The following is a 12342-nucleotide window of genomic DNA, read 5'->3' on the forward strand; positions in this document are numbered from 1 at the left end:
GCGCGTTTTGTCACGTTTGGGGATGCCACTACCAATGCACAGCACTGCAAGTGCGACACGTGTTTCTTCGCACATTTCATAAATATGCTCATTCACAAACCACTATAGTATGAATGCAGCCTGGAGGAGCAAATGTTGTCAGAACAGGTACCATTTAAAAACAAAGACATTTGTAATGCAAAACCTTCCATAGCTTCGAGCTACAACCCTCTCTGGTGTGAATAGGGCCTGACTGGCCAGTATGTAAATGCAGAAGGTCACTAGCTCTGCCAGATATTTCCTGTAAGCTCCCTCAAGCTATTGTTATCGACTGAAACTGAATGTCTGTGCTTTTAGCAGCGGCGATGGAAAGCGAGATAAAAACTATTATGGCCGTTCTTCCTGACCACAATTCCCCTCCCCTCCTCTGCCAACACACCTGTCCTCCTCTCAGAGATGTGACGCCTCCGTCATCCCGTTCCCGCCCTCACTCCACTAAGCAGGAAATGTACACTGAATAAAGCCCCGCCCCTTCTTTCACCTGGCGCTTTCCCGTAAACGGAGCCTGAAAACCAGTAAGCTGAGACTGGAGGAGGAGCTCTACACATAGGTGATGGAAAGAACCAATCGGTGCCACATGGGCGGGGCGGAGGTGAACAGCGGTAGCGCTCTGTGTCATACCTTGCATTATTTCTCAGGGACGTAGCGGACTGTGGAGGTATCGCCTGTGGACACATGGAGCTGAGGGAAGCCGGGCTTCGGCGGCAGGCGGTGAAGAGACATCTACATAAACATAATTTAAAACACCGTTATGAGTTTCTGGAGACGCTGGGGAAGGGAACGTACGGCACTGTGAAGAGAGCTCGGGACAAGCAAGGGAAAGAGGTGAAAAGCGTTCGTGTGCGAAGTACTGGGCACTATGTGAAAGCGACAAGCCTGTTGTAATGAATAGCCTCTGGGCTGTGTTTAGTGGCACCCCGTGCTTGTTTATTGTGGATGGGATTGTTATATATATCTATATATATATATATATATATATCACACATACATATTTTTTATAGTTTTAGGAAATTGGTAAGTCTGGAGCTGCTCTGCTGTGCATAGTAACCAATCAGCTTCTAGCTGCAGCTTGTTCAGATAAGCTTTCAAAACAAAAGCTAGAAGCTGATTGGTTGCCATGCCAGCTGCTTCAGTCTTAGTAAATTATCCACAAAATATGCTTACCCCTGACCTGCTGATCTGTGATCTCTCCAAGAGCCATGGTGCCCAGAGAATCTTCTCCATCCTACAAAATTCTTGGTTTATTGGATGAGTTCTTTTGATCAAAGGGATGATCTTCGGTCTGTAAATGAGGACTGTTTAACCACCGAGTGGCGGTTCGCACAGGGGCGGCTTCAAAGTCATCCGTACAGTGTGACTTCAGCGAGGCTTGCAAAACGACTTCCGTATAGAAGTTCATGCAAGTCGCCCCAAAGTAGTACGGGAACCTTTTTCTAAGTCCGAGTGACTCGCGTCACTCCTATTACAACAGTTCCATTGAAATGCATGGAGCGCCACTTGTCATGTAGCCTGACACATCTCCCCTTTGAGACAGAGGAAGGGATTAAGGACACAGTTTCCCCAGTCCCTTTCTCTGCAGCCTCAGCTGCACTGAAAATGAATGGACAGGAGACAGAGGCAGAACGGAGGGGGAGAGCAGCAGAACGGAGATGGACATGGAGAGCGGAGGGGGAGAGCAACATCACAGAGGGGGAGAGCAGCATCACGGAGGGGGACACGGAGCACAGAGGGGGGACTGGAGGAGGATACAGGGACAGTCAGCAGTGATCGGTGCGGCTTTGGGGGGAGTTACAAGCACTGATCACCGCTGTATAAATGTCACTAAAGCAGATGAAAAGGGAGGGGGTGGGTGTCCAGGGAGAAGCTGTCAGGCTTTATTGAAATCTAAACAGGGAGATCGGTGCTTGTAACTGCCTCCTCCCCCCCCCCCCCCCCGCCGCACCGATCATCCCTGACTGCCCAGGTTTCGGGTGGAGCATTTCCCCTAGTACAAGTATTGGGGGGGGGGGGGGGATGCTCGGTATTTGTACCGGGACAACCCTAACGGGGACCCTTGAAATACATGGGTTTTTACTTGTCATGCGACTTCACATGTGTCAAGTTGCACAACAACTCGCAGTAATGAAAACCGAGCCTTAAAGACTAATAGCTGGATTCAAAAAGACACGCTACGCCTGCCTAAAGTTAGGCGCATCTCATATACGCTACGCCGCTGTAAGTTAGAGAGACAAGTGCTGTATTCACAAAGCACTTGTGTCCTAAGTTACGGTGGCGTAGCGTAAATGTCCCGGCGTAAGCACGGGACATTGTGAAGAGGTGGGCGTGACCCCACGTAAATGACGTTTTGAACGGCGCATGCGCCGTCCGTGGACGTATCCCAGTGCGCATCCAAATTACGCCGCAAAGACTCATTGGTTTCGACGTGAACATAAATGACGCCCAGCCCCATTCACGGACGACTTACGCAAACAACGTGAAAATTTCAAAATTCGACGTGGGTCCGACATCCATACTTAACATTGGCTGGGCCAGCTTTTTGGTGGACTAACTTTACGCCTGAAAACGCCTTACGTAAACAGCGTATCTTTACTGCGACGGGCAAGCGTACGTTCGTGAATAGGCATATCTGATTTACGCATTCTAGGCGTAAATCAGCGTACACGCCCCTAGCGGCCGGCGTAAATAGTCAGCTAAGATACAACGGCGTAGGAGGTCGTATCTTAGCTACCAGTACATTTAAGTGCATCTCAATTTGAGAATACACTTAAATGTACGACGGCGCAGATTCTGAGTTACGACTGCGTATCTACTGATACGCCGGCGTAAAACTCTCTGAATCTGGCTATAAGCCTTTTTTGACACTTGTTTCTTACAAGTTACAAATCTGTATATTTGCTAGAAAATTTGTATACATACATGCATTTTTTTTTTTTTTTTGCAGAGACTAGAGTAAAATGGTGGTGGTTGCACTGTATTTGCGCAGTAGTCTTTCAAACGCAATTTTTTTTTTAGGGGGGGGGCGAGATACACTTTAATAAAATAGATACCCAACATGTCGCACTTAAAAACTGAGCACACTTGTAGAATGGCTTCAAAGTTCAGTACTTAAAAGATCTCCATAGGTGCTGCTTTATAAATGTTTTACAGGTTACCTGTTTAGCGTTACAGAGGAGGTCTTGCACTAGAATATGTTGCTATCACTCTAACGATTGGGGAGCTGACTGACGTATGCATTTACATCTGCAGAAGAGCACGGAGGAATATGGGGGGTTTTAAAAAAGAAAAAAAAAAAATGTATTTATTTTTACTCTGTCCTATTATTATTGTTTCTTTTTTGATCACTTTTATTTCTATAACAAGCAATGTAAACATCTCTAATTATAGAAATAAGCACGACAGGTCCTCCTTTATTGAGAGATCTGGGGTCAGAAGGATCTCAAATTTGTACCCCCTTTTTTTTTTTTTTTTTTTTTTTTTTTCTTTCTTGCTCTAAAAGTGATCCGCTGCAAATCCGCCCACAGGACCACTTTTTATCAGTGCCCAATCGCCCATAGTAAAAAAAAAAAACATACCAGGGTTATGGTGGCTAGCTGTTGCCGTAACACCGGTATTTAACGTCAAAGTAATGATGTGTATTTACTATGGGCCGGTCGGCAAGTGGTTTTAAAGTGATTGTAAAGTCTAGATTTTTATTTTATTTTTTTAAATAACCAACGTGTCATACTAGCCTGCTCTGTGCAATGGCTTTGCACAGAGCAGCCCTAAACCTTCGCTTATGGGGTCCCCTGCTAGCGCTCCAGGCTCCTCCTCTTCTCTGTGTGCCCCCATAATAAGCCGCCTGCTATCCAGGGCGCATGCGTGTGCTCACTCCCGAGCTGTGGGTGTCTATGGAGCAGTGTTCCATAGAATACACACAGCAGCAGCTTTGCCCTGCCCCTTCTAACAGCATTTGGTTGACGACAGCAGGAGCTAATGGCTCCTGCTGCTGCCAAAGTCCCTGTGAGAAGAGGGAAGAGCAGGTAGACAAGACAGCAGCTAGACACAGTGCTGGATCCCTGACTCAGGTAAGTGTTTAGGGACAGGGAGGGAAATGGTATAAGCAGGGAATGCATTAGGGTAAACACTAAGCTTTTAGAACTGCTTTAAAGTGGAACTAGAGGGTGAAGAAACTGCAAATAGGCAGTTTTTTTATTTATTGCACAAGAGATGTGCAAGGTCTCTTCTATAATAAAATGTGCTATAATGCACATGTATCCTGCCTCAGCCAATTGTGATGGCTAAAAATCGGCGCCTGGGAGAAGTTGCGGAGACTGGATAGAGTAGGTCGGTATTCCTGACTTTAGTTTCACTTTACTACGGTACAGGTTATTGCAGTATGTAGCTCCTAGTAAATGTAGAGGAAATCTTTTAATCGGACTGTATGGCTTCCTTCGCACAGGCGATAATTTGCATAGCATAGATTCTTGCTCACAGGTGTATGCGAACAGCTGCTTCTCAGCTCATACAAAGCAATGAAAGGCTAAAGCAGGCCATACATGGGTCGAATTCCGAAATTCTCTTACAAAGATCATAACTAAGAACTTTCTTTCACGTTTCGCAACATTAGTGGGCTGCAGCAATGGGCGATTTTCATTCGACCATCGAATGTGAGTGATCCGGGCTCTAATTCCCAGCCATAAATTTTTTATTTCTGTAGCAACATGAGGTGAAATTGATGACTTGGTTGTTCGAACTTCAAAATCAATGATGGTGCCATTGGATCACAAAACGCACACATTTTCAGATTTTTCTGAAAAGATTTGTTCTGAATATTTGTGGATGGGATAGAGAGGAGGAAAGCTGTGTGTGTGTGTGTGTGTGTGTGTGTGTGTGTGTGTGTGTGTTTTCTTCTTTTAAGGGTGAAAGATCCACTTTAAGGTGTGTGTGTGTGTGTGTGTGTGTGTGTGTGTGTGATGATGAGACTAAAACTTTACCCACTAACTTAAGATTTCAAATGACCAAAGTGGGACTCTAGATAAGGGAAAACCCTGCACATTTGCTGCCCACTTTCCTCTCCATTAACATGGTTGTAAGCCTATAATAATTCTTATCTATAGGTACTGGAAATGTCTCCTAAACCTGGAGATAGGAGATATTTAGGCCCCTTTCAAACTGCAGAGTTTTTCAGACGTTTTAGCACTAAAAATAGTGCCTAAATACCGCCTGAAAAAATCCTGCCCTGCCGTCTCAGTGTGAAAGCTCGAGGGCTTTCACACTGGAGCAGTGCACTAGCAGGACCGCATCTTTGGAGCGTTGTGTTTACCGCTCCTTCCCATTGAAAGCAATGGGAAGCTGTGGTAATGCGCCTCTGCAGAGGATAGTGAGAGCAGGACGCTCTCAAACGAGTCGGCTCTCCCCAGGGATAGTGCAGCCAGGCAGGGTCCTCCCAGCTCTCGGCTGCTGCAGACACAGCACAAAAAAACAGGACTCACACCCCCCTAGGCAATTGATCCAGGGTTGCACCGATCGCCGTTAAGGGGTCAGGAAGGAATTTTTTCCCCCGATCACTGCAGATTGGCACTGCACGCCTGGGGTTTTTCGCCTTCCTCTGGACCAATCGGGGAGAGAAGACTCAACGAGTGACGGCTCACTTGGACAGTCTTCCACCCATCACCATATAAAACCCCCCCCAATCAACATTACTTCCCTGCGTTTTTTTCTGCGACCATGTGTTACCTAAAATACTCTGCAGAAACTATCCGGGAACTAAAACCATTTTCCTCTATATACTCCCAGTTGTCACCAAAAAAGCTCTAGGGAATGAGCGACTGTTGAGAATCAATCGACGATCAACCGTCAAAAACTACGCGCAGGTACCCCAGCTCAAGCCCATAATATGCGACTTGGTCAACACAAGATCGGCAGTAAAACACCGACAAGAAATCTATGATTTCATCCTTCAACACGATCTAGACTGCCTCTTCATCACAGAAAGCTGGCTGACAGCCGACTGCAACACCATTCTAGCAGAATTGGTGCCAGCAAATTATCGCATTCAAATGCAAATGCAAAACAGAGTGGGGCAAAGAGGGGGGGGCCTGGCGGTGATCCACAAGACTCGCCTCTCGATCACCAAACCAGTCCTTCAAAACTCGCTTCCATTCATGGAAAACCCTTACTCTGCAGCTGCAAACAATGCTACTTTGCTATAGACCACCAGGCCCAAAAACGCACCTTCTCACTTCATTGACTGAATTCATCTCCACATATACCCTAAACATCAAACACCTTTTGGTGCTTGGGGATTTCAACCTCTGGGCCAACTCCTCGCTGGACCCCGTAGCCGACGCCTGCATCGACCATCTGGAAGGATTAGGTCTGCAGCAACTAATACAAGGCCCCACTCATGCCTCAGGCCATACGCTCGATCTCATTTTCAAACAAGATTTGGAAATTGACGTCCTGGGAAATGAGCCGCAACCATGGACCGATCACCATGCCATCAAATTCACTAGATCTCAGAAGAAGCTCCACTCGGAACTCTTCAAAACAACACTAGGGAACAAAATAAAAACAACCCAACAAAAACAAACAGCCACAGAAACACTTGACGCCATCAACAAGGCGCTACTACAGTCAGCTGACTTAGTAGCACCAAAACGCAAAACTTGCATCCGGAAAAACAACTCCAGCTGGTTTAATGACCAGCTGACGTTGCTAAAGCAAGAGCGTAGAAGAGCAGAAGCTGCATGGAAAAGGTGCTCTTCAGATAAAAACCACACCATTTACAAGATAATAACAAAGAAATATCACAAAGAAATCTTCACAGCCAAAAAAAAACATTTCTCCAACATCATCGCAAATGCCCTTAACCGCCCCCGAGAACTCTTCAAGCTGGTCACTCAGACTATGAATCCAGCTTGTTTAGAGGCCCCCAATTCTGATTCACAAGAATTTTGCAACGAATTATCAGATTATTTCATTAATAAAATTGAAAAAATCCGTGAAAGTATTCAGCAAAATGGAACCGTCACCAACTCCCCCCCCCCCCCCCAAATCACAAACCTAATACCCACATAAATCCGTCGCAACCACCAAAATTCACTCTAAAACCCATTTCCATCGATGCCACTAAAAACATCATCGGGACTCGCGTAATAGCACAGCACCCAATGATATCATCCCCACTAAACTGCTGAAAGAAAGTGCCGATATACTGGCACCAGCTATCACGCAGCTCATTAACCAATCATTCAAGGAGGGCATGGTGCCCACCTTGCTAAAACAAGGTACAATAGAACCAATTCTAAAAAAAACTACCCTCGACCCCAAAGACCCAAACAACCGGAGGCCCATAACAGCTCTAAATGTCTTCTCCAAGGTAATGGAGAACGTAGTTGTACAACAGCTGCAACTGCATTTAGACACCCATAAATTATTCGATCCGTTTCAATCAGGCTTCCGTCCGGGTCACGGAACAGAAACGGCGCTGCTTAAAATACGGGATGACGCTCTAGAGGCCGCAGACGAAGGAGAATCTTGTCTCCTGATACTGCTGGACCTAAGCGCGGCTTTTGACACTGTAGACCACGGACTACTACAGGCTAGGCTAGCTGAAGTAGCCGGAGTCGCTGAAGGTGTTTTACCCTGGTTCTCCTCCTTCTTGGAAAACCGATCACAAATGGTGAAACTGGGGTCTTTCACTTCTGAAAAACGTACGGTGTCATGCGGAGTCCCTCAGGGATCTCCCTTATCGCCCGTATTGTTTAATATCTATCTTCGCCCTCTCTTTGAAATCATCAGTAACCAGAAGTTACTTTACCACTCATATGCAGACGACACACAACTGTATTTCCGCATCTGCAACAAAAAGGATCATTCTCTTGGACTAGAGAAATGCCTCACTCGAATAGATAACTGGATGACAAACAGTTATCTTAAACTCAATGGTTCGAAAACAGAACTTCTCCGTTTCACGCTAACGGAAAAAATCACCCCGCGTACAACATGGACTCCCCCACCCATTCTGGGTAAAACTATCACCCCTAGCACCAAAGTCAAAAGTCTCGGAGTCATTTTCGATACCTACATGACAATGGATGCACAAATAGGGTCAGTAGTCAGCGGATCCCACCATCTGCTGCGCCTACTACACAGACTCACGCCCTTGATCCCGAAAGAGGACATTGCAGTCGTGGTGGGAACAATCATCAATTCCAGACTCGACTACGCAAATGCCCTCTATCTAGGACTCCCCAAATACCAAATCACTCGTCTGAAAGTCGTTCAAAATACGGCCGCTAGACTAGTGACTGGGGAAAAAAACATGGGAATCAATCTCACCTTCACTGAGATCCCTTCATTGGTTGCCGGTAAAAGACAGAATCACTTTCAAGGCACTCTGCCTAATACATAAGTGTATTCAAGGCAACGCCCCCCCAATATCTATGCGAAAAAATAAAAAAAGCCCATAACCCCAATCGCATTCTGCGATCCACCAATCAAAACCTCCTCCACATACCCAAGGCCAGATACAAGTCCAAAGGAGATCGAAGATTTGCAGTCCAGGGACCTCGCCTGTGGAATGCACTACCGACCACTTGGCCTTCGGGAGAAAGATTAAAACCCATCTCTTCTGAGGTCAAGGGGTTCTTTACCCATGAAATGGATACAGCGCCCAGAGGCGATTCAGTTTGCATGTGTTGCGCTTTACAAGTCTCTCTTTCTTTCTTTCTTTCTTTCTTTCTTTCTTTCTTTCTTTCTTTCTTTCTTTCTTTCTTTCTTTCTTTCTTTCTTTCTTTCTTTCTTTCTTTCTAGCAGGGGTTAAAACCGCACCGCTAGCGGCCGAATACCGTTGAAATTCCGCGGCATTCAGGGCTTCCTTTGCAGGTAAGTCTAACATAATGGGCTAGTATGCTTACTAGCCCATTATGCTTTTACTTTGCAGGAGAAAAAGAGGAAGTAAAACCCATCAGGGTTTAATTTCTCTTTAATGTCACCTGTGTGTGTGTGTGTGTGTGTGTGTGTGTGTGTGTGTGTGTGTTTTTCCCCTGTAGTATTCCTGCCAGTCCTTTGTCACAAGTCCCTCCTTCTTTTATTTTATTTTTTTTCCTCTTAGTGATGTGTGAGCTCTGCTCAGTCCTGGAGTACCATGAGGGTTGCTTGATGACGCATAGCGGCATTTTTATGTAAAGCGGATGTGCCATGAAAAAAAATATTAAAAGCCAGCAGCTACAAATACTGCAGCTGCTGACTTTTAATATTAGGACACTTGCCTGTCCTGGAGTCCAGCACCGTCCGCAGCAGAGGACGAGCGACCGCTCGTCACTCTGCTGCTCCCCCCGCTATCCTCGGTGAGGGGACCAGGAAGTGAAGCGCTCCGGCTTCACTACCTGGTTCCCTACGGCACATGCGCGAGTTGCGCTGCGCCGCTGATTGGCTCCCACTGTGCTCTGGGAGCCGAGTGTTCCCAGAGCACAACGGGGGGAGGACGGGAGGTGACGTTCTGCCCGCAGTTTACCCGAAATTGTGTGGCCGGAAGTGGGTGCAAATACCTGTCTTTAGACAGGTATCTGCACCCCCCTCCCCCCTGAAAGGTGTCAAATGTGACACCGGAGGGGGGAGGGTTCCGATCAGCGTGAGTTCCACTTTAGGGTGGAGCTCCACTTTAATACAGGAGGAAGTGGGAGCATGATGATTAAACAACAAAAACAAAAAATATGTGCTGTAATAATCTACATTTACTAAAATGAGTGCAACCGCACTTGCAAAAGTGAAGTTTTTTTGCCTTTAGAAAATCAACCCCTATATATTCATAATTCAAAAATACTTTGCCGTACACAACCAACTGAGGCTACTTTTTTTAACTGGGTATTATTGTGATAAAAAATATTGCAAAATATTTGTTAACCTTCTTTTGTATATGAAGCCTGAATATTGAAGTCGCACTGTAGGGATGGTAAGTCTACTTTCTCGATTTTCTCCTAGTGTCTGATGACAAGAATAGGATTCCTTTTAGCATTTTCTCTACTGTTGCACGGTTACCCACAATTGGCTTGCAAACATTTGCAGTAGCCAGTAATCTCTGAATAAAGGCTCTGCTTCCTTTATAAAGCAAATTCCAGGCTGTATCCTGGCCTACAGTCACATGCTGTCTGCTTTTAACCCATACCCAACCATTTCAGAAGGCATTATTTCTGAAGTAACAAAATGCTATGGCTATGTTGCTCCAAATTGAAGGATTGTATTGTTTAGTGATAACTGTCTTATAAACTGTGTTGAACTTTCCTGTGGAGAATTTGGCAGTGCTGGTGTATGCTTGCTACCTGAGTTTTGAAGAATAACGCGAAAAGCATTGACTGTTTTCTTGTATAGATATCGATTCTATTATTTTTAGATGTGTTTTTAGATGTTTTGCGCTGGCACTGCTTTTTTTTTTTTTTTTTACATTATAATTATTTGTGCATGAGGATACGTGGAGACTTTATAGGGAAATCCTTTGTTTACAGAAACTCTTGTCACATGCCCCTTATGTGTCATCTTCATTCATTTGAAATTCCCCTGTACAGTTGTCTGTCAACAGAATGGTACATTCCCAGGGAAACATTGGTAAAACCATGCTTACTGAAAACTCTTTTTTTTTTTTTTTGTGTGTGTGCGTGAGGAAACTATATTCTAGTCACCTGCTTTTAAACCATAGTTAATTTAACATATATTGGAACAAAAATGCTTGGTGCCATTAGCCGGCCTACAAATTGCACCACTTTTTGTGCTTTCCTGTGGCCGTTGCACAAAATTGTTCCTAAAGAAGAATGGCTTTCAGGAGAGGAAGGCTGAAGCTTGCGTAAACGCATCGAAACGTCGGCCACTGTCAAAGTCCCACGTCATAGACCGGCTCTCGTGATAGATGGCACACTACTCAATTTCCCAGGCATTGGAGCAGTATGCTGTCTATCATAGGAGCCGGTCCAGGAGATGGCACTTTGTTTGACAGCAGCCAGCGTTTCAGATCCAAGCTGTGTCACAGAGGGAATTCCCCTCTTTGTGTGACTCGGCCAGCTCTCCTCTTCTCTCCCTTCCCCATGGTTTCCTGGCTGATCGTTGGGAGGAGAATCGGCTTTTGAAGCTGTTGGATTTTTGTAGTCTGCTCACAAAATTGCTGAAAGTGTTTTTACTTTTGAGTTTTCATTTTCTGTAGTCACTGTGACAGACCCTTCTATTGACTGCCATTCATTTTTGATAGCGTCAGAAACATGATTTGAGAGATTATGTTGCTGCTGCATGATCAATCATTTTGATGTAGCACTCCGTACTAGGCCAGTTCACATAATGGTGTGCTCTTCTTTTTTTTTTTTATGTTTCTATATAAAGTGTAATAAAAATAAACATTATTATTATACAGGATTTATATAGCGCCAACAGTTTACGCAGCGCTTTACAATATAAAAGGGAGACTATACAGTTACAATACAATAAAATACAAGAGGATTAAGAGGGCCCTGCTCAGAAGAGCTTACAATCTAATCTAATGACTGACGTGTAATCAGGAAAACAGGCATTGAATCTTATAATGGATGTGATGAATTTCCACTGGATCGCTCCCTCTTTTCACCCTCCTGAAACCGTCCATTTTTGTGCTGCTTGTTGTCATGCCCCTTACACATCTTATGTAACCTATGAGAACAGTTGCTCTCTGAATGGTTTAGTTTGGTTTCACAAACTTCTTCCTTAACATAGTGGTAATTGTCAGTCAGGTTTTCTCTTTTGTGAAACAAAATTACTTCTGCATTCCTGCTCTTAGGATTGTTTTCTTTGCTATTTGTCCTTTACATAATGAGGAGAAGGGGGAAGAGATGGAGTCATTTACACACTCTCTAGACGTCATCACACAGCAGCACAATAAAACCTGACGAATCTGGTTAGCTTGTCAAAGAAAACATGCAAATGCAAAATATATGCATTGCCATTACCAGATGTGTGGTGTTTTTGCATGTGCTGCCATGCGTTGTTTACTTTTTTTTTTTTATTTCATACCAAAACTGCATGTGCGAATTGGGTCTCATTTACACTATTTGTGGTGGACAGTGTTGCCCAGCACAGTCCCAATGCAAAGACAAGACTATTTTGCCTTGTTTCCTAGGGTATCGATTCACAAGAGCACGTTGCAAGCAGTACTTTTTTCAGGGCTATAGCGGAAACCACTGCATCCCAACACTACTGTGTGAATTGAACTCAATGAAATGTCACATTTTGGGGTGCGTATCAGCGTGAATAGCTCACTAGATTTCTAGCAGGATAAATAGGTACGGTATTTGTCTGTACTAG

The 12342-nt window shown here is 44.8% G+C and overlaps 1 protein-coding gene across 1 annotated transcript in view; it reads left to right on the forward strand.

The window, feature by feature from the left end:
* The first annotated feature begins 627 nt into the window (after window positions 1-627).
* Window positions 628-12342, forward strand: part of NUAK2 (NUAK family kinase 2) — a 72730-nt gene continuing 61015 nt past the window's right edge. The window contains exon 1 of the mRNA XM_040337555.1: window positions 628-864. Coding sequence (XP_040193489.1) covers window positions 715-864 — 150 coding nt within the window. The 5' untranslated portion in view covers window positions 628-714. The remainder of the gene's footprint in view (window positions 865-12342) is intronic.

Source organism: Rana temporaria, chromosome 2 (genome assembly GCF_905171775.1).
Source record: "Rana temporaria chromosome 2, aRanTem1.1, whole genome shotgun sequence".
NCBI classification, from domain to species: domain Eukaryota; kingdom Metazoa; phylum Chordata; class Amphibia; order Anura; family Ranidae; genus Rana; species Rana temporaria.